Source organism: Gracilinanus agilis, chromosome 6, assembly GCF_016433145.1.
Source record: "Gracilinanus agilis isolate LMUSP501 chromosome 6, AgileGrace, whole genome shotgun sequence".
NCBI classification, from domain to species: domain Eukaryota; kingdom Metazoa; phylum Chordata; class Mammalia; order Didelphimorphia; family Didelphidae; genus Gracilinanus; species Gracilinanus agilis.
In genome coordinates this window covers 271,714,493-271,737,281 of record NC_058135.1, presented here as the reverse complement: position 1 = coordinate 271,737,281, position 22,789 = coordinate 271,714,493, and the positions used below count along the sequence as shown (strand labels likewise).

General features: G+C 42.7%; 2 protein-coding genes across 2 annotated transcripts in view; both read right to left on the bottom strand.

Annotated features, from left to right (window-relative positions):
- LOC123251905 (nuclear pore glycoprotein p62-like) overlaps nucleotides 1-17,886 on the bottom strand; it is a 31,679-nt gene extending 13,793 nt beyond the window's left edge. The window contains exon 1 of the mRNA XM_044681232.1: nucleotides 17,842-17,886. The gene's annotated coding sequence lies outside the window, so the exon portion shown is untranslated. The remainder of the gene's footprint in view (nucleotides 1-17,841) is intronic.
- C6H11orf49 (chromosome 6 C11orf49 homolog) overlaps nucleotides 1-17,959 on the bottom strand; it is a 170,688-nt gene extending 152,729 nt beyond the window's left edge. Inside the window, exon 1 of the mRNA XM_044681233.1 lies at nucleotides 17,842-17,959. Within this exon, the coding sequence (XP_044537168.1) occupies nucleotides 17,842-17,959 (118 nt within the window). The remainder of the gene's footprint in view (nucleotides 1-17,841) is intronic.
- Nucleotides 17,960-22,789: the final 4,830 nt, after the last annotated feature.

Genomic DNA, 22,789 nt, shown 5'->3' with positions numbered 1-22,789 from the left:
AGACAGCCAGATGTGCATTCTCCTCTTAGACCTTCATCTTCCCTTCCGCACTGACGGGAAGTCTCTCTTCTCAACCAAGGCACCTATTCGCCTGTATTCTCTGAGTCCATATCCATCCCCTCCTCAAGCAGCTTCAGTCTTTCTCCAGAGGATCATCAAACAAGCAAACCACCTTAAAAAGAAAAACCTTTTAGGGGACTAAGAGAATCTTGATGCTCTTTAGAGGAAAAAGGAAAACTGGGAGGGAGAACCAGTTTTGGAGGAGAAGGGACCTAAGAGGTCACCCAATCCAACCCCCTTTTCAGAAGAGGAGGTAAGGCCCATAGGAGTTAAGTGAGGTCTCTGAGCTCCTTCCACCGGACCATGTGGCTTCCCTCTGGACATGATGACTCTGAAGTGATGATGGGCTGTCTAACTGGAGAAGCCCTGTAGCCAGTTAGAGATAGGAGCCCAAAGCACAGTTGAGATGCCCAAAGATCTAAGGGCATCATCACAGATTTAGTTATTAAAGGCAGGAGGGAATATGCTTTTTAGAAAGATTCCCAGATGTGCATCTCTAGCTCAGACTCCCTGTAAAGTGACCTGTAAAGTCAGCAGAGCCATGTTGGCATACTGTCTAATAATGTGATCCAGTGAAGTATCATCCCCCCTCCACAGAGGAAACAGGTAGGGAGGGGAGACCATTCGACCCTCCAGCATGGGAGATAAGAGTTGAGCCGGATCAGGTTTGTGAACATCTGAGTGCAGACTAATGCCATAATGCCCCCTTGGCCTTCTTATACGTGTTGGCCACAGAACAGGTGATCCACACTGATCTGCCTGAGTGATTGAGGGGGAAGAAATGACGACTTTTCACATTCAATTAGTGATCTCAGTGGGAGCTTTCCAAAAGCCAGTGTGCCTGGTGAAATGTTCTCTGGCCAAGGGCTGCGGAGGTAAGCCAGTCCATCTAGGAAACAGGAGAGAGAGGTCGTACTACAGGATCATGGCCATCCATTTATTCTCTGCATGGCTGTCCAAACTCTTCCAAAGGGTAGAATGAGACCTCGGAGCTTCCTGAGCAATCTGCTTAAGTCTCACACTGCTGTTAGATTCAGCCAACAGTCATGCACCAAACACCTACAATATACAAGATTCTGGCACTTACAAAGGGGAGAGAAGAGAGTCACACACACAGAGAGAAGACAGCACCTGAAGTAAGCCTTGAAGAAAAAGGATTCTTTTCTTTTTTTTTTTAAACCCTTATCTTTCATCTCAGAATCAATACTGTGCATTGGTTCCAAGGAAGAACAGCAATAAGGGCTAGGCAGTGGAGGTGTTAAGTGACTTGCCCAGGGTCACACAGTTAGGAAGTGGCTGAGGCCACATTTGAATCCAAGACCTCTTCTCTCTAGGCCTGGCTCCCAGTACACTAAGCCAAGGAAAATGATTCTTAAAGACAAATGGGGAAGAGATTGGAGTTCAGGGATGGGGGACCAGCTGAAGGAATATAAAAAGGCAGGAGATGTCAACTTTGAGGAGTAGCTAGGGGTCCAATTGGAACATAGGGTAAAAGGGAACAATATAAAATAAAGCTAAAAATGTAGCGTGAAGCCAAACTGTGAAGGTGCTTAAATGCCAAACTAACGAGATTACACCTTAAATGAAGTTGCAGGAAGCCACTGAAGGTTACTGAACAGGGAAAGTTTAGACCTGTCCTGGGAAGGATTCTTTTGGTAAGACTGGAGAAAAGGGAGAAAAGAGGAAGCAAGAAGACCAAGGAGTAGAAGAAGATTACCATAGCCTAGAAGGAAAAAGAATGAAGGCTTAAAAGGGGAGTCTGGGTGAGAGGGGGGTAGGGGGGTACCTAATTCTTATTCTCTAATCAAGGACAGAATCTTACCTCTAAGAAGAGCCTGCAGCACCAAAAAGACACCTCTCTAACCCCAACGTTTTAAAAACTGCAAAGCAATTGAATGACTTCATCACAGCCTGTAGGAGATTCAGGCATCAGACATTCTGAAATGATTCTCCAGGTGACTGTGGTCCTTAGAGTGACCACACTCATTAGTAACTGCTACTCCCAAGCAGGTTCTAGGGTCTTACAGAAAGATGAGGGGGCAGGGTCTGGGATGGGACCTGGAGCTCCACTGGCATAGAAAGTTTCCAGGGAGGAATGGCTTATGTCAGGGCAACTTGGCCCCTCTGTGTACCTTGTAGTCTTAGAGAAATGCCTGGAGCCCACAGGGATTATGTGAGTTGTCTGGGGTCCTGGCTTTGAGGCCTGCTCTCTCTCCCCTGTGTCTTGCTGCCTCTCATTTTAGACATTAATATCAATTTGCTTTCTTTTTTTTTACATGTCAGGATCATTACATGAATTACATTCAACTTAAGAAAATTAATCTTTAAATACTGGTATTAGGAGCATAGTTCTAAGGCAGCAGTTAACTGTTTTTGATGTCCTGTATTTGCTTCTTTTAATTTCCAATATGTCACCCACTGGCTACTTAAAAATTCTGGATGCCTTATTTAAATTCTTAGTAATTCACAAAATAATGCAATGTTTTCTAAATATACATATCATAATGTTATTAACATTTTTCCATGAAAATTTCTACTTATTTGCTAAGTAGAGGAAATTATATTTATTGTTCAGTATATAAAATGATGGGGGGGGGGAGGTTTTTGATACTGACATTTGCTCAATTTCTCAAACCCTTTATTTCATGTTTGAAAACAAAGAGACAAGAAACATGAAAAGATATAGGGAAGAGGAACCAGCTTTCTTTATCATAGGAAGTACCAGTTCTCTTTTGGATGGAATGGGGACAGTAGAGAAGAAGCACTGAATTTAGACTCAGGAGACCTAGAATTAGATTCTGACTCAGCCACTCACTCCCTATGTGTCTTTGGACAAGTCACTTGGCCCCTTGTGACCTGTTCTAAAACATATGCCTTGGGGATACCACATTGAGGCTTTCAAAAACTTGGAAGAATGGAGCTCCGGTAAGGATGAGTTTCTGTTTCCTATCTCCTCTTCTGTATGATGAAGAGGTTGGATTAGATGACCTCTTAGGGCTTCCAATTCAAAATCCACTACCCAGTTTCACCTATCAGTAGTACAAGATCTTCTACATTCCCCTAGAAATCTCTAAAGAGATTCTTTTTGGAACACATATACTTTCTCCACCAGCTGCCCCAGTAGTAGTTCATTTCCTAAAATCAGAGTTTCCTGGAACACTATGGAATAATCCCACTGAAATACAGCTTCCTTCAGTAGCAACCTAGGCAAAAAGATCTGGATACTGAAGATCTGGTTTAATCCCAGCTCTACTGGTGAACCAGTATGACAATAGATAAGGTGTTTAACTCCTACCATTCAATCAATAGGCATTTGTTAAGAACCTACTATGTGCCAGGATTGAGGACAGAAAGCAAACCAGAGAAGTGTTGAAGGAGTGATAATGGACAAAAGAGGCAAGAAGGAAGAAAAGTAGAATGTGGAAAAAAGCATGATGGACCTCTGCAGAAGTGGGCGGATAGTGTTTAGAAGCAGCAGTGGAGGCATCACACAGCAGATAGTCAGACTCTAAAAAAGAGAGAAGCTCCCTGCCATTTGGAGAGACAGACAGCCAGCTCAGACCTTGAATCAGTAACAGTAACCCAACCATGTTACCTGAGCTCCGTGCCCAAGAGCTCGAGAAGACCTCAACATGGTACACTCAAGGAACGCCTTCTAACAGTGTTGGGGTGAGGGTCACTGCAGCTGCAGGTAAAGTCAGGGCTAAATCACATCACAATAACTCATTTTCATTCAGTTCCGGATTAAGCTGTCTACTATATGCCAGACACTACACTAGGAATTGGGGGATACCAAGGCAAGAATGATAGGCTAGAAGCTTCCGGTCTGCTGGGGCATGGAGATCATGACTTCTAGTACATGAAGAACACAAATAAATGTGATACAATAGAACTGAAGAAAGGAGACAGAACTGCCCCGAAGGCTGGGACTCTTTGCTACCACCATCACTGGGAAGCTCATCTATGTCAATGGTCTTTTAATAGGTTTCCTCCATAACAACTATCAGCTTGGTCTTGGAGGAATGGCAACTGACACTGGGAAAAAGAAACACATTCCCAATAATATACACATGCATCCATTTACAAATGTTCAGGAGACAGCCAAAATGCTTTCCTAACAAATATGATCTCTTCCTATAATTATAAGCAGCAGAGCTGTATTTGAATCTTCTCTTTATTTCAATTTTCCCTAAGGAACATTTTTGCTTCCAAGTCTATTATATTTAATTTTTTAATCTACTAAGTATCATCCTATTATTATGTTCCTGACATGTGCTTAACTTGGGCTTTGCCTATTCCCCTTTTGGAAAGGCTTCATTCAGTAAGGCCAATCTATATACTCTTCTTTTTCATCTCTCCACATGGTCCAAACAAAGTCCCCGGGTCACCAAGAAAAGGTTAAATTGTATGTGATGCACACTGCTTAAGAAGCCAGGCAAGTAAGATAACTTTAAAAGTTCCAACCCTTAAAAGTGAGCACTGGGCTCTCTGGAAATGTTGGTCATCCAGGCTGACTCATTCTGGGACAGCTAGGCTTTGGCTGGGCTTCTCTGTAGAAAATCTGGGGGAAGTCTGGTATCAATAAACCCAGATTTCTTAAGCAGCACAGGTCAGGCCTATCACTACAAGGCTGGAGGCCACAGAAGCAAACTATTCCTCAGGAAAAATGACTCATCCTAACCATCTAGTAAGGCTCTAGAGGGTGAACCTCCTTGGTGAAAGGACAGCTCATCCTCATTAAATCCCAGTTCCCTGAAGTATCTGAAATAAGGAAAAGTAGACACCGGATCTACTGTAGGCAGTACTCAGCACAACATCTGACACACAGGAGTCCTGAGAACTCGAGGAAGAGGAGCGACAGACCATCCAAACACAGAAGGTTAATGACTACATTTCTGTGTTAAGGGAAATACAGAATGTACCAAATTAAATGAAGAATGCACAGTAAATAGAGGGATTCTGACGACAAAAGTGGTCATTTGTACTCATCTAAGGAACCACATCTAATGGTTCTTCTCTTCCCTCCACTTGTTGACAGGAACAAATGAGAGAATATTTGTAAAGTGAGTGCTTAGCAGTGAACCAGGCAGATAGCAGGCCTTAATCAAAGCTTGTTCTCTTCCTCTTAATAATCCTCCTTATTGATCATTATTTCCTATTACTGTCCTGTGCTAGCAAAGTCACAGAAATCTAAGTGGTGTGTATATACAGCTCCTTGGTTGGTCCTTTACAGATCATCAAGGCAGGCTCACTTACATTTTTTTAGTTCTCAAAAAGCATTTTTTAAAAATGCCTGACAATTGTTAACTAATTCATCTGCACAACCACCCCTCCAACCACCCCTCCCCCAGGATGTTTTATTCATTGAGAAATTGAGTCAAGGGGAATAACATTTTCTGTTTACATAATAAGGTCTCTATAAAGCACTTCCAACTGTGTTTGTTATCTCAATAATCCCCATAACATTCCTGTGAGGTAGGTGGCAACATTCATTTTCTCTGCTTCAGAGGAGGAATGAAGACTAGTGGTCATCCCCAGAAGTGGAGGGATCTGCCCCCTAACTAGAAGGCTCTACCTTTCGTAGGCCCAGCCCCCCTCCAGGGACCCACAGAGTACCTCCCGAGTTCCTGTGTCCTAGGCTCAACCTTCTCCTGCCACATCCCATTCCAGAAAGGGCTGGGGTCATGCGTGTTCTTGATTAGAGATGACTGTTACCATTTCTCTAAATTAGCCTGTTTAAGTTTTGTCAAGGTGCCCAAATGTTAAATTGTTATTTGTTTACTGTCTGTGCCCTCGCATGGTAAATGATGTCATCGGGAATGTACAAAGCTCAGAGACACAACTGCTGGGGAAGAGGGAGGATTTCCTAAGGCAGGCCCTGCATCCAATACCAGCGTGACTCACCTCAGCCCCAGTGGCAGGCAGCTGAGGCCTAGTCTCGAGGCCGAAGGGGCACTGGGTGGCTCGGCACACAATAAGAATCTCTCCAGAAAGGCAATTTCTTCCATATGACAGGCTGAACCCCCGTGGCCTCGGCGCTGGCCTCATGGTGATTGCGCAGTTAACATACCGAATGACCAGACCCATTTGACCGCTCCTCTCTGAAGACGGGGATGGGCCAGAAGAGGTGAATCTGGTCAGAATTCCTGCCAAACAAGGTCCCAGCACCAGGGCCAGAACGTCTTTTGGTCTCTACTTTACGTGTCAATTTGCAGGCTGTGGGGCAGGAGGCCGTGGAGCCAAGGGGTTCTGGCAGGCGCTCTCCCGGACAGGCTGAGCCAAGGCCATGTGGCCATTGGTACATGTCTTCTTCCAAACTGTTATTGTGTTTAACGTGCTTATTTTCAAATCTATAATTTTCCCATTTGGTGCACACTGGATGCGAGGCCGCCACCGCAGGAGAAGCAGAAAGGCAATGGAGGTTGGTGCAGCTGTTGGCTCCCTGCTGCCAGATGCCTCTGTTTACTGGGGGCCAGGAGGGGAGTGTGCAGTCCCAGGTGAGATAGGAAGGCCTGGGGCAGCAAGCAGATTTCTGCTGGAGATTACAGAAACTGGAGCTTGTGTTTTATCACAATTACCTGTAATCTTTGGGCCAGAGAAGAGTATTAACAAGACCCTGAGCTACACAATAGGACAGCTGGAAAGAGGCTCTTACTCTGGGCAAAGAACAGAGCTTTTCAAAAGCCCCGTTCAATGAAGAAAAAGAAAAGGCCCGGAAAGTGCTTTCTCCAACAAGATTTCCTCTTACTGGACTCCTGTTAATCAAACAAAACTTAGTCAACAGCTTTTATGAAAAGTACATTTGATGATTGCAGCAGTAATTGCTTTGTTCCAAGAAAGGTGCTTAGGAGAAAACATAGCTAATGGGATCAGTAATTTGGTAAGTTCAGATGTGTTGGGGAAATCCCAACTCCCTTGGATAAATCATTAAAATTCTGCTCAGATAAATGTGTTTTGACTTGACATTCCACCCAGAGAATAAGCTGCCTCCCAAGGCCCCTGGGGATGCACTGCTGGGGCTGTCCCCATCCCAGTCTACAGCAAAAAGATCCATTTACCAGGGCCATTCCTCTCTAGATCAAAACACATCACTCTTCCCTGCTCCTGGGAAACAAGGGGGGAGTGCTCAAGGAAAATCCCCAAACTGTGTACAGCTTCTAGTTACCTTGTTAAATACAGGTTTTTCCGAAATTGATTGAGTTTTATACTTGTCTGAGCAAAGAGAGAAACTTTACTGTTTATACAGGAAATTTGAAACTCAAGTGTGATCAAGGCTTAAAAGCAGAAAGATGTGGGATTGAGCAAGGATTAAACAGCCATCAAACAACTGGTTTACATCTCATTTCCTTTAACCAACCAACAAATAAGCACTGAATTTTATTTTTAAGTTACCCTGGCAGCCCAGGACTATAATTTTTCAATTCCAATCAACATCACAAAATGTATTGAAATATTCTGAGCCTAACGCATGTGAGGCGCTAGGCCAGGTGTTAGAGATACAGAGAGAAAAATGAAAACAGTCCTTGGTCTCAAGGAACCTACAGTCTGTTGGAAGAAGCACTCTGAAACAGGGGACATCGCAAAATACTTGCTTCCGTATTAAGCTGGCCATTTATCTTCGATTCATTCACTAGAAATTAGTTTCTTCTCCTAACATACAATAATATAGCTCTTTGAAACTTTAGTTGTCCAGCCCATTACATGGAATGAAGAAGCACACAACTATATTCTGTAGGTTATAAAAATGAGGTCCCCACCTTTGGGAAATCATTTTTAGCGAAAACAATTAAGTTTATTCTTCACATAATGTAACACGTGACTTCAAAACTTTCCTTGGAGAAGGACATAAACCCCCAGTTATATTCAGACCACTATATGTAGTACTTTGCCATTCATTCAGACAAAATGGCAGCTTCATAGGAAAGGCACTAAACCCCTTCTGGAGCCAAAAAAGGCCAAAGCTGGGGTCTGGCGGCCCAAAGTGATGGGGAGACGTTCAACATCTGTAAACCTCAGGTTCCTTACAGCTCAAAGAAGGATCATTTTTACACTAATAACCTCCCAGGGTTGGGAAGAAAACATTTCTGTAAATCCAAGAATTCCAGAAATGATAACTACTACAACCCCTCCCTGAGCCCCTAAGCTGCACAGCCAATCAACAACCATTTATAAAGTGTTTCCTATGTGCCAGGGCACTGTGCTGGGAAGGGAGGAAGAAGATGAGATACCTACATGAATGAGAAGTGATCCCTGCATTAATGAAGACCTTAACACGAGTCACACAAAGTTCCAAGCACTGGGGATTCAAAAAGAGGCAAAAAGACTGCCTCGGCCCTCAAGGAGCTTCCATTCTAAGGGAAGCAAAGGAGACAGAGGCCAGCATGTGTGGGTCCCTCTACAAAATGGAGACCCAGGAGGACCCTGGCAATGGGAAAGGTGTGAAGGCTTCAGGAATGGCTGTATGTACCAAAGTAATGAAGGAGGCATCAGAATAGTCCTAGAATTCCACATGAGGAGAGCTCCCCTACATGGGGCAATCAGGAAAGCTGGCTAGGATGTCCACAGACCGTCATTCAGGAGACTTTCAAGGTGTCGGGAGTAGAATCACTCACAAATTTTGCAGGGTTTAAGGTTCACAAAGCTCTTTACACACCAGGCGGGAATAGGACATATCAGGGTGCCTGCCTGTAGATGGCCCATTAAGGGCTATGGGTTCCCATTAAGGATAAGGATGAATGTCTGCTTTGACAATTGCCTCAAATATAAAGGGATTTGGAAGCTTATTATCCAATAGTGGTGATGAGTTTTTTGAATAGGTAGTTGAGACAGTAGAGATAGGTTCAGCACTGGTCCTCTTCGAAAATGAAAGACAACTGCAGCTAGGCAACATAGTAAAATAAAGCAGCAGGCCTGAAAAAGGGAGGATCTGGATTCAAATCTTACCTCAGGCACTTCCTAGTTGTGTGATCCTGAGCAAGTTACTAATCTCTAATTGCCTAGCCCTTACTGTTTTTCTGCCTTAGAATCAATATTAACTCTAAGACAGAAGGTAAGAGTTTTAAAAAAGAAAAGAAAAACGAAGGTACCCCAATAACAAGAATGAACAGTAGGAAAAAGAAACTAGAGCCAGGAAATTAAATAAGAACTTGGAAAAGTTCAGGGAGGTTCCTGCAAATGTCCAACCTTTTAAAGGGAGAAATTTCAGACACTGTAAATCACGTTTTCAAAGGATCAGAAAGAGCTAAAATAGCTGATTTCATTTCCTTTCTGTAATAACGCAAATATTTTTAAGTCCAAAAAAAGCACTGCCACTAATTACTCTGAGCAGTACTACTTCCAAGCAAGAAGTGAACTAAAAAGAACCAGGAATGACTTCATAACCAAATGAAAATATTAGTTCTTGGGATCAGAATTTCTGAGTTGAAAGAAATCCTGGAGATCACCTAGTCTGATCCCTTATCTTCAGATGAAGAAATTGAGATTGGGAGAAGATAAGAGGGTTAAGCACCAGAGCCAGGATTCAAACCCAAACCCTCAGATTTCTGATCCCCTACACTTATTACCACATGGAGCTGCCCAGTGAAGTTTTATTACAAAGCTCCCCTCCCACTTTTTTTTTCAGGTGGCCAGTAAACATGAAGGAAAACAACGTCACAGCACCCAACCCAAAACATCAGGCTAACAATCTGAGAGTTTTCCAAGCTGTTGAGGGAGTTTTGGCTTTGGAGTTAGGAAGACTGATTCAAGCATCAAAAATGAAAAGGGTGAATTCATCACCAATAAAGAGGAAAGTAAAGCAATCATTAGGAGCTATATTGCCCAGTTATATGCCAATAAACCTGACAATGAAATGGATAAATATTTACAAAAATATAAATTGCCCAGGTTAACAAAAGATGTACTAGAAATACTTCAATAATCCCATCTCAGGAAAAGGAATTGAACAAGCTATCAGTGAACTCCCTAAGAAAAAATCCCCAGGACCAGATGGATTCACAAGTGAATTCTATCAAACATTTTAAGAACAATTAATCCCAATACTATATAAAATACTTGGGGAAACAGACAAAGAAGGAGTCCCACCAAATTCCTTTTATGACACAAATATGGTGCTGATACCTAAACCAGGAAGAGCAAAAACAGAGAAAAAAAAATTATAGGCCAATATCCTTAATGAATATAGAGGCAATTAAAAAAAAAATACAAGCAAGGAGGCTACAACAATATATCACAAAGATCATCCACTATGGCCAGGTGGGATTTATATCAGAAATGCAAGGCTGATTTACTATTGGGAAAGTTATCAGCATAAATGTCCATATCAATAACCAAACTAACAGAAATCATAATTACCTCAATAAACACAGAAAAAGTCTTTGACAAAATACAACACCCATTCCTATTTTAAAAGGCTAGAAGGTGGCAGCTAGGTAGCTCAGTGGATTGAGAGTCAGGCCTAGAGACAGGAGGTCCTAGGTTCAAATCCAGCCTCAGACACTTCCCAGCTGTGTGACCCTGGGCAAGTCACTTGACCCCCATTGCCCACCCTTACCACTCTTCCACCTAGGAGCCAATACACAGAAGTTAAGGGTTTAAAATAAATAAACAAACAAACAAATAAATAAATAAAAAGAAAATAAATAAAAAGGCTAGAAAGCATAGGAATAAAAGGGCCATTCCTTAAAATGATAAGAGGTATCTATCTAAAGCTATCAGCAAGTATCAGCTGTAATGAGGATAAGCTAGAAGCTTTCCCAATAAGATCAGGATGAAGCAAGGATGTTCATCATTACTATTATTTATTATTATACTAGAAATACTAGTTTTAACAATAAAGGGGAAAAAATCAAAGGAATTAAAGCAGGAAACTAAAACTATCGTTCTTTGTAAATGATAAGACGGTACTTTCAGAATCCTAGAGAATTAACTAAAAAACTAGTTGAAATAATAACTTTAGCAAAGTTGCAGGATACAAAATAAACCCACATAAAACACCAGCATTTCTACATATTACCAACAAAGTTTAGCAGCAAGAGAAAAAAAAAGAGAAATTTCAATTAAAACAACCTTAAACAATATAAAACAATTGGGAATCTACTTGCCAAGACAAACACAGGAATTGTATAAACACAGTTACAAAAGCAAATAAAGTCAGATCTAAACAATTAGAAGAATTCTAACTGCTCATGGATGGGGGGAGCTAATATAATAAAAAATGACAATTCTACCTAAATTACTTAGTTCAGTGCCATACCAATCAAACTACCAAAAAATTATTTACTAGAACTTGAAAAAATAATAACAAAATTCACCTGGAAGAAGAAAAGATCAAGAATATCAAGGGAACTAATGATAAAAAAAAAATGTAAAGGATGGTGGCCTAGCAGTACCAGATCTCAAATTGTACTATAAAGTAGTAATCATCAAAACAATCTGATACTGGCTAAGAAATAGAATGATGGCTCCATGGAATAGAAATAGAATAGAGCACAATATACAGAGATAAATGACCATAGCAATCTTGTTTGATAAACCCAAAGATACCAGATTTTGTGATAAGAATTCACTATTTGACAAAAACTGGAAAATGGTATAGCAGAAACTAGGTATAGACCAATATCTCATACCCTGAACCAATATAAGGTCAAAGTGGGTATACAATTTAGATATAAAGGATACCATAAGTTATTTAGGGGAACATAAAATAGGTTACCCGTCAGATCTATGGAAAAGGAAAGAATATATGATCAAATGAGATAGAAAACATTATGAGATATAAAATGAGTAATTTTATTATATTAAATTTAAAAGGTTTTGTATAAACAAAACCAATGTAACCAAGATTAGAAGGGAAACAACAAATTGGAAAAAAAATTTATAACACATAGAGAACTAAGTCAAATTTATAAGAATAAAAGTCATTCCCCAAATGACATGTGGTCAAAGGCTATATGAATAAGCAATTTTCAGATGAAGAAATCAAAGCTTTCAATAATCACATGAAAAAATGTTCTAAATCACTCTTGATTATAAAAATACAAATTAAAACAACCCTCAGATACCACCCCACACTGAACAGATTGGCCAACATAACAGTACAGGAAAGTGATAAATGTTGGAGAAGATGTGGCAAAATCAGGACCCTAATGCATTGTTGGTGGAGTTGTGAACTGATCTAACCCTTCTGGAGGATAATTTGGAACTCTACCAAAAGGGCTAATAAAACTGTACATACCTTTTGATCCTGTAATACCACTACTGGGTCTGTATCCCAAGGAGAGATAAGAAGAAAGGACCTACTTATACAAAAATATTTATAGTACTCTTTTTGTGGTGGCAAAGAATTGGAAAGTGAGAGGATGTCCCTCAATTGGGGAATGGTTGAACAAATTGTGGTATACGTTGATGATGAAATACTACAGTGCTATAAGAAATTATAGGCAGGATAATTTCAGAAAAAGCTGGAAAGATCTACGTGAATTGATGCAGAGCAAAATAAGCTGAACTAGAAGAACATCGTACATAGTAATGGCAATATTGTATGATGCTCAACTGTGGAAAGACTACTAATAGCAATACAATGAGGGACTTAAGACAAAGAACGCTATACACCTCCAAAGAAAGAACTGTTGGAGTCAGGTGCAAATCAAAGCACACTATCTTCCACATTAGTTTATTTATGGTTTTATTTGGGGGTTTTGGTTCTATAGAATTCTCTTACAACAATCACCAATATGGAAGTATGTTTTGCATGGTAATACATGAATAACCCAGATCAAAATGCTTACCATCTCTGAGAGAGGAGAGGAGAGGGAAGGGAAGGAAGAGAAACAATTTGGATCTTATCATTTCAGAAAATGTATGTTGAAAATGATTATTACATGTAACTGGGAAAAAAGTTCTTAAAAAAGAAAAAAAAAAGAAAGACTGGTTTGGTTCTGCCCTTAGACACAAACTAGAACACTAGGCAAATCAACGGAGCTCTCTAAGCTTCATCTTCCTCATCTATAAAATAGGGATAATAGCCCCTCCCTCCCAGGATTATTATAAAAAAAATAAAATTAAGTGATAAAATACTGTGCAAGCCTTAAAACACTTATGTAAACAAAAACTATTAAATTATTAAGTGAAATTATCACTGGGCTTAGAGAACTTTAAAGGGGTCGTCTAAAAAGAAATAAATGTGGTGATTTGCCCATTTTGTTTTTAAAATTAAAAAACAGTAGAAGTAAATAAACCATCATGACTAAAATGAGGCCAAATGGCATATGATTTTTAAAAAAATCTTTACCTGCAGTCTTGGAATCAATACTACTATTGGTTCTAAGGCAGAAGAGCAAAAAGGGCTAGGCAGTGGGGGTTAAGTAACTTATCTAGGTCACACGGCTAGGAAGTATCTGAGGTCACACTTGAACCCAGGACCTCCCATCTCTGGGCCTGACTCTTAATCCATTCTGCCCCTAAATGGCATATGATTTAAAAAACGAACAAACAAAAAAAACCACACCACATCTAACTGCCTGCTTTTGGCAGATGTTTTGAGTGGCAACTGGGAGCTGGAAGGCTAGCACTGCCACAACTCCTCACTGCTTACTTCTAACAAAGTGTCTTGCTTGTAGTTCAGGGACACCTGGAGCGTCTAAATGGGTTAAAAGATTCACTAACATCATCATCATCATCATCATCATCATCATAAAATAATAATAATAATAACTGGCATTTATAGGATACCTACTACATTTGAGGTACTGTGTTAAATGCTTAAATATTTTCTTGTTAGATCCTCACAACTCTTGAGATAGGTATTCATTATACCCATTTTAAAGTTGAAGAAACTAAGGCAAATAGACATTAAATAACTAATAGTAGATTAAACTTGTAGCTATGTAAGGTAGAAAAAGCCTGTTCGTGCCTACCTAAGGGTAAAAGGCCCCTCCCAATGCCATTTCCAGAAGAAAAAAAGGGACCCCAGCATCCTAGGAGAGAGAGCAGTGGGGAGCTCCTTAGAGCCCATTTAGGCCAACCCCCTCATTATGAAGACAAGAAAGCAATGGGCTGGAGAGGTAAAGTCAAGATCAAGATCCAGACTAAAGAGAACTCAACCCCCCCCCTCCCCCCGGTACAAACCACTAAGTCATGGGGGAATAATAATCCACTCTTTTTAAAAAATCACTCCTGGACCCTTACTCCATCTAAATCATCTGGTCTTCTCCAGAAAGTTCAGGGTCATATCAGCAAAGAACATCTGTAACTTCAGGGGTGACTCCCTCATTCATCCCAACCAACCATTAAATGGCAAAAGGAGCCATCAGGCAATCACAACAATCTGGAAGTCACAGTCCAAATAAGTGGAGGGAAAAATGAAGTTGGTCTCAGGTTAGCTCCCATACCGGCTGGCCTAAGCGGGGCATGTTTTGTCTACCTGGGAACAGAACAAGCTAGCCCTGGGCGGCAGAAGAACTATCCACACCCTACCAGATACAAACACACCTCAGCCTTGGGCAAAGGCTTTCAACAAGCACCTTGCACAAGGCTGGAAATCTGTTTGTATGTGTATCTGACACCCAGGGTTCAAGCAGTCCTTCCCTAATAGGGTCTTTATTCTCTTTGAGAATGAAGAGCTAGAGGAGCCCTGAGAGGTCACCTCATCTAGCCTCCATTCCAACAAGTGGTCCTCGGATGTCCACTTCAACATTTTCAGGAACAAAGAACTCATTACCTCACCAAGAAGGCCAATCATACAGCTCTAATGTTTGGGAAATTTTCCTTATCTTGAGCCAAAAACGGCTTTCCTGATAAAAAGAATTTCATGAAATGGTACCTTTCTCTCAAACTGTATAGGTTGCCAGTAAGTATGAGCTGGAAAAGCCAATTAATTTCTAAAAATCACAAATGGGGACATGATAAAACTTTTCCAGATGGTGTCATTATGGGGGTGATTCACGAATTGTTCATAAAATGCTGCAGGTAATGGGAACAACTCATCTTTTATAGGGAGATGTGTTCCCTGCTTGGGTTTTTTTTTCCCCTCTTCATTGCCTTTCCTATAACATCAGGTTCTGAAATGTTCATGTATTGAAATCAAAGAAAGCCTGTGTACTTCTTTCTCAGGCCCCGATTCAACCTTCTGACATGAAAGAAGCTGTCTGAGCCTTTGGATATTGTGGAGGGGGGAGAAGCAGATAGCCCAGAGAGTATTCACCTTGCACACACCCTAAAGAGAGGGTTGTCTTTTAGGGGATGAAATATGTGTCTGGTTGAATCATTTTGATGGGAACACTGTACCTGTTCCATGGTTTCTTTTTTCCTCCTTGGTTGAAGAAAGGGGGAATTTAGCAAGTCCTCAAGTAGAAATGTAGACTTGTGGCCTGTCTAGGGGGCATCAGTAGCCTTCCTGAGGGGCTAAAAGGGAGCCTTGCAGAGTGGTCCCAGCCTGGAACCAGAACACCTAGTGGGTAAATTCCATTTGGGGAGATAAACTAGAGAAGTTAAAAAACCATGATTTTAACAAGGATGGGGAGCCAGCACAGGACCAAGGATTTAAAGAAGGTAGATTTAAAGAGTTTCTCTAATCCAACTCCATCATTTGACAGACGAGGAAGGTGAGGCTCAGAGAGGCTGACTTGCAGAGTCATCTGCTCTGTAAGAGGGCCAAAACATCAAACAAGGCCTGCTGACTCCAGGGCTCTTTCCATTCTGCCAGGCTACAGCTTGAAAGCTTGCAATAGCCTAGCAAGTACCATCTGCCCTAGGGTCTATAAGTTCTCTTTCACCTACACTTCTCAGCCCACAACAGGTGAATAAACTGTCCCTGTCACTACAGTGGGACACAATGCAACAAGGAATGTCAATGGGTTGATGGAGATGTCAATGAGATTCATAAGCTTTAAAAAATAAGGGTGCAGCTAGGTGGCTCAATGAATCAAGAACCAGGCCTAGAAATGGGAGGTTCTGGGTTCTAATCTGGCCTCAGGCACTGGGCGACCATGGGCAAGTAAGCCTCATTGCCCTTACCACTCTTCTACCTTGGAACCAATACACTGTATTGATTCCAACACAGAAGGCAAGAGTTTAAAAACAAAGACTTAAAAAATAAACAAGGCAATCTTGGGCTGCGCAGGAAGGCCGATACACTCGTCCTGGCTGCACCCTGGTGAGACCACATCCTATCGGCCCTTTTGGGTAAAAGACCATTGACGGGTGGTCCTGGGTCCAGAGAAGGGGAACCCCAATGGTGAGAGGCCTCCTCATCCTGGAGGAGGGGCAGGGGAGAGAAGAAAGCTGAGCCAGGTGAAGAGAAGATTAAGGGGGAACAGGACAACTGATTTCAAGTAGTCAAAGGGTTGTCACAGGGAAGGATTAGGCTTGTTCTGCTGGTCCCAGGGGGCAGAACTAAGTAAATGGGGAGACCTGGAAGAAAGATTTCATCTCAATAGAAGAAAAAACTTCCTAATCATTGGAGCCCAGTGGGCAGCCAATTCCCGAAGTCACAACAAATGCTGTGGAGACTTTTTTAAACCCTGTCCTTCCATCTTGGAATCAATATATATACTGAATATTGGTGCCAAGGCCTAAGAGCAGGAAAAGTGAGGCCATGGGGGTTGGGTAACTTGGCCAGGAAGTATCTGAGACCACATCTGAACCCAGGACCTGCAGCCTCTAGCCCTGGCTCTCTGAGGAAATTCCTGTGCAGGGACAGATGGTATTAGACGACTTCTCGAGCCTTTCCTGTTCCCAAATGGTCTGGGCCTTGTTATGAAACACTGTTCAAGAAGAAGGCAGATGGCGAGCTGGCTGCCTGCTACTCAGGGGAAGGAGCCAAAGGGCCCTCCCATCCTTCACAGGGGGCACTATGTCCCTCCTGGCCTTACTCTGGTGTCAGAAGCCCTACACCAGGGTATTCCCTGGCTTCTAGACATCCATGGGAGCCACTTGGTCTTTCTTCTAAAGGAGTTTTAGCGCTGGAAGGGGCTTGGGAGGCCCCACTGTCCAGGTCCCTCACAGTACAGAGGGGGAAACTAAGGCTGGGAAATGTTGGCGGGTGGTATTTGAGATCGGATTGGAACTCAGGGTCCAGGGCTGCCATTTAGGGAAGGATTGCTGCTACTCTGAAGCGTCTGGAAGGCCTTAGAAAAGGGACCGAATTCGACCCAAGATTGAGGTCCTTGCCAGGCATCACTGAGACGGGGCTGGGGCAGTCCCCGGCCCTGGGTTTGAGTATCCCCACCGGATGGGCACGTAGAGAGGCTCGAAGTAGCTCCAGGCCCAGGGCCCCAACCCTCCAGAAGGGTCCCCTCCCCCACCTTTCCCCTCCCCCACCCAAGAACGCGAGGAGGCGCAGGCGGCGACCAAGGAGGAAACTGAGGCCCAGAGGGAAGGAGGGAAGAGAGACCCGGAGCTCCTGATCCCGGGGGCAACAGGGGCCTTAGGGCGCTGGGACTTGGGTCAGGGACTTCCTTGGGGCCTCGGCCTCAAAGGCCGAGAGACACGGGTCGAAGCCATCCCCTCCCCCCAGAGAACGCCAGGGCCGACGCAGGGGCGCGAGGATCCGAGCCCGCCCACGGGATCCCTCCCTTTGGGTTCCCCTCCCTTCGTGTGTTTCTCTAGGCCTCAGTTTTCTCCTCCGCCAAAGGCCGGCTCGGGCCGATAGTCCCTTCGGGCCCCGCCCCCGCCCCCCAACCGCCCGGCGGGGCCTCAGTTTCCCCATCCTTCCCTATGCCCGCCCCGGCTGCCCCCGGCCCCAGCCCTGGCCCCGGCCTCACCGGCGGCCACTTCACCTACCCAAATACTCGTAGTCGGGCAGCGCTAAGCGATCGGGGCTCAGCATCCTCCGGCTGGCTGAGGCTGAGGCTGCGGCCCCCCGCCTTCCCGGCTTCCGTAGCGCGGTCCCCGATGCCATGGCAACCACAGGCCCGGAGCCGCGCCGGGGGGGCGGGGCGGGGAGGAGGAGACGGGTCACGCCCTGGGGCTCCGGGCGGCAACTAGGAGCCAGCGCGGGGAGTTCCGGAGGGCTTCGGACTCGCCCCCAGCACTAGGTTTACAGGGGCTCGGAAACCGCGGGGGCGCGAGAACAGTCACTGCCCGGGACCTTCCAGGGCGGACGGCCTGAAAGGAAGGGCGAGGCTCGGCCAGGCTGGAGCATTTATTCATTAAGCGCTTGCTGTATACCCCCGCCGTGACTCGGAGTCTGGGACCAGAGACTGAAACGAAGCGACCTCGCCTGCAGGAACTGCCATTCCTGTATGAAGGAATGAGCATTTATTATGCACCCACTACTGTCCTTATACATACACTCGTACACACGCACACACGCACAAATGTGCATATGGAGGCATGTGGGTGGTGCAGAGGATGGAGACCTCGGCCTGGAGTCAGGAAAATGTGTTCAAATAAGCCTCGATACTTATTAGCAGCAAAACCCGAAGCAAGTCATGTCACTTCTGTTTGCATTCATGCACGGAGAAGGAAATGCTAAAGAGCCCCTGTATCCTGGCAAGAAAAAAAACCTGTACAGGGTCAGGAAAAGTCAGACACGGCCGAATGACAGACAGGCACGTGTGCATGTATATTTCTAACACTATGCGAGTACATGTGCTGGTTATGTGTACATGTATGTGCACGGGTGGTGTGTTTCCCATGGCACGGTACATGTGTGCTATATTGCGCTGCTGCGGTGTGCTATATGTGCACCTGTGGCTTGTTATCGTGTGTGCATATAGGCTATATTCTATGCTTAGGGAAGAGTCCAGCGGGAGGCCCTCCAGCTGAACTTTGAAGGTAACTGGATTCCAGAGACCCAGGGATGAAGAGGAGGCATTCTGTGCCTGGGAGATGGCATATATGTATCAGGAGCCTAGAACAGGAAGCTGGGACCAGATGATGAAGGACTTCAAATGCCAGGATGCAAAACTGGTCCTGTATGTTAGAGGCCACAGGGAATCGTTGGAGCTTTTTAAGCCAAAGAGTGGCCCAACTAGACCCATATTTAATCATTTTATTTTGGCATTTGTGAGAAGGATGGACTAATAAAGGATGTGGGTTCAAATCCTCACTCTGCTGTTTTCCAGCTCTTCAGTTCCCTCATGAAGAAAATGAGGATAAAATAAAAATGGATATTTGATTTAGAAATAATGGGGGTTAGTATAAACAAATTAGGGGAAAATGGAAAAAATTTACTGTCAGATTTATGAATAAGGGAACTATATAGGACCAAACAAGGCATAGAGAAAATTACAAAAAACTAAATGGACAATTAATTAGATTAAATTAATTAGATTAAAAAGTTTCTGTACAAACAAAACCAGTACAACCAAGATTAGAAGAAAAACAACAAATCAGCTTAAAAAATTATAACAATTGTCTTTAACAAAGACCTAATTTCTCAAATATATAGAGAACAGACTCAAATTTATAAGAATACAAAACCTTCTCCAACTGATAAACAATCTGAAATGTCCAAGCAGTTCTCAAAGGAAGAAATCCAAATTCTCTATAGTCATATGAAAAAAAATGCTCCAAATCACTATATATCTTGTTACCCAGTAATACCACTGCTTGGTCTATATCTCAAAGAGATCAGAGATAGCGGGAAAGGACCTACCTCTACCAAAATACTTATTACAGCTCTTTTTGTGGTAGCAAAGAATTAGAAAATGAGGGATTGTCCATCAATTGGGAAATGGCTAAACAAGCTGTGGTATATGGTTGTAATGGAATATTATCATATCATAAGAAATGAGGAACAAGATGAGTCCAGAAAAACCTGGAAAGACTTGTATGAACTGATGCAAAGTAGAGTGAGCAGAACCAGGAGAACAGCATATACCGTAACAGAAATATGTATAATGATCAACTGTGAAGAACCAAACTACTACTATCAGCAAAGCAAATTTCTAAGATATCCAGAAGGGACTCATGGGTGAAAAATGCAATCCATAGCCAAAGAAGGAACTGTTGGAGTCTGGATGTAGATCAAAGCATGGGCATCTTCTACTTTATTTCCTTCGTGAGTTTTTTTTATTGTATGTGCGATATGTGTCTTCTATCACACAATGAGCAATATAAAAATATTTATTACATGAAAGCACTGATATAACCTATATCAAGCTATTTACTACCTTGGGGAGGGAAAGGAAAGAGAATCTGAATGGCAAAATGTCAGAAAACAATTGTTAAAAATTGTTTCTGCATGTTACTAACAAAAAAAAAGGAAAAAAGAAAATGATAGTGAGATGACCTCTAAGGTCCCTGCAGTTCTAAATCAATGACTCACTCAAGGTAACAAGGTAGTAGTTGTGGCAGATTCAGCATTTGAATTTGGTACCTTGACCAACTTTATCACTTTTTTTCTAATGCTAAACACAGATCATAAACTATAAACCTAGAAAGAACTTTAGAAATCATCTAATCTAATTCTCCTATCCTCTCCTATTTTATACATGAAGAAATGGAGTGCCAGAGATGGGAAGTAAGTTGCCCAGATTGTGCTGCCTGTCAGTGACAAAGCTAGGATTTGAAATCAGATCCTTGACTCTGAAATTCTTGTAGCCCGTTGAACTCTCTGGAACCAATCCTTCACGTCCCCTGGCTGCCCCACCCTGCAAATGATACTTGCTAGTTCCCATACCCTAAATTCCTGAACCCCATAACTATTCTGTTCTTTCTTCCACCCTTTCTTCTGCCTTGCATTTAATCTTTTCCCCTCTCTGAATTACATCAGATTTTTCTGTTGTATCTATGTGGATGCTAAATTATGAACATGAGATCAGAGATTTGGAACTGGAAACTCAGGGCCATTTAGACCCACCCATACGTGAAAGACTACTCTCTATGACCTTACCAACAAGTGGCCATTCAATCTTTGCTTGAAGACTTCTGGGGGGGAGGAAGAAGAACCTACTGCTATCCAAGGAAACCCATTTCCCTTTTGGAATTATTTCTCCTTATGTCCACCCAAATTCTTCCTCACTAACTGGGGCCAAGCAGAATAAATATCTTCCTTATTCCACATGACAGCTCATCAAAACTCTCATAGACCACCATGGAGCCTCCCACCCTAGTCTTCTTCGGATTAAATACTCACAGCTCTTTCTACAGATCCTTAAAGGACATGAATGTTCTTAAGATTTTTCACCGTCCTAATTACTCTCCTTTAGATATTCATGGAATTCTCAATATGTGATGTCCAGAACTGTACACAAGACTCCAGGCTTGATCTAATTGGGCACAGTACAAAGGAATTGTATACCTCTCTAGTCATGGAAACTAGGCTTCTCTCAATGTAAGAATGTCTTGTTTGATGTGGTTCCCCATCCGTGAGTCTCCTCTTTACCCACCAAAATATCCCTCCATTATTTTTAATAAGAACTCATCATTAGGAATGCCTATGGAAGTTGGGATCCAGAACCCCAGATCTTGGCTTATAGGGATTAGGTTTAGTCATAACACTCTCTGGTTCATGCCACCACCTAAGATTGCCCCCTGGAGACATCAGATTTTGACCATTTGTATAGCTCATGTGTGGGTCTCTACAGAAAAGGTAAGCTTACATTGCAAGCAAACAGGTTAACAGTATTGCTTGCATACATGACAGGCTTTATTTCACCTTCATAAAAAAATTAAAAATCCAAAGACACATCCAAACCCATAAAGTCAAACCAATCCTTTTTCCTTCTTTAATGAACTCTATCTCTCCTAGCAATAGTCCTTTCAACTCATAGCACTGCCTTGGACTTGAGGTCTCCTAGAAAGGAGAAAACCTAGGGTTATTGGAGCATTACTCTCTTCCTTCAGACCTACATAGTCCATATAGTTCATTTTAGTCATGGAAGGCAAGGTCCAGGTTTCTCCCTCCACATCATGGTCCCGTCTCTCACTTCTCCTCCACTATGGCTACCACTTGGTCTTGGAATTCTTCCATTTGGTCAGAGATCTTAATCTTGTCCAGGAAATCCAAGTTTCTCTAGGAGAGAATCTAGAAGCTTCCTCTTATCTTCAGAAGGCTAGGTTACATTACTCCATTTTTGCCTTCTTTGTGGTCTCCTGTGGGATTACATAGTTACTTTCCAGGAATTCCTTCACCCTTCTGCCATTACCTTTCCATTGTCATTTCTGGGGCTAAAGTTCCCTCTTCCTTACTATATCATCCCATTCACTCCAATCTCTGTCAGAAGGAAGACTTCATCCTTTTACTTTATTATGTTAACCAGGCTCTCCCTGATCAAACCTTCTACATTCTCCCCACAGTTAACTTTTTCAGGCCCTGCAAATCACACTGTGTTCTACAGACCCAATTCTGGATATTTCTCTGGGACCTTGCATGGTCCCAGTGCTAGACAGTTCACACGTACAGCGGCTGCTTTGTACTCATTTCTGAATACTGTCCCCAAAGAGTCCTTCACAGCAACAAAATCCTTATCTATAGTACCTTCAACATAGCTCCCCAAATCAACTATTCTTTGGAAGGATCCAGACCTTCCTTAGTGGAGGGAAGCCCTGGTGTTTATGCTTCTCCTTCCACAAACAATCTTATTAAGCTTCTTAGACTCATGCCTTCCTTGGTGTCTAAGAGGCTCAATCTGACCCTGAAAAACAAATAGTAATTTTAAAGCAACAACAAGATCAATAAAGAACTAAAATAAAATGTAAGAAATGACAAAAAGAAAAATTTCAAAACAACAAAATCTGCCTCTGAAGAAGGAGAATAGAACCCCTAGAAAGACAAGCAAGT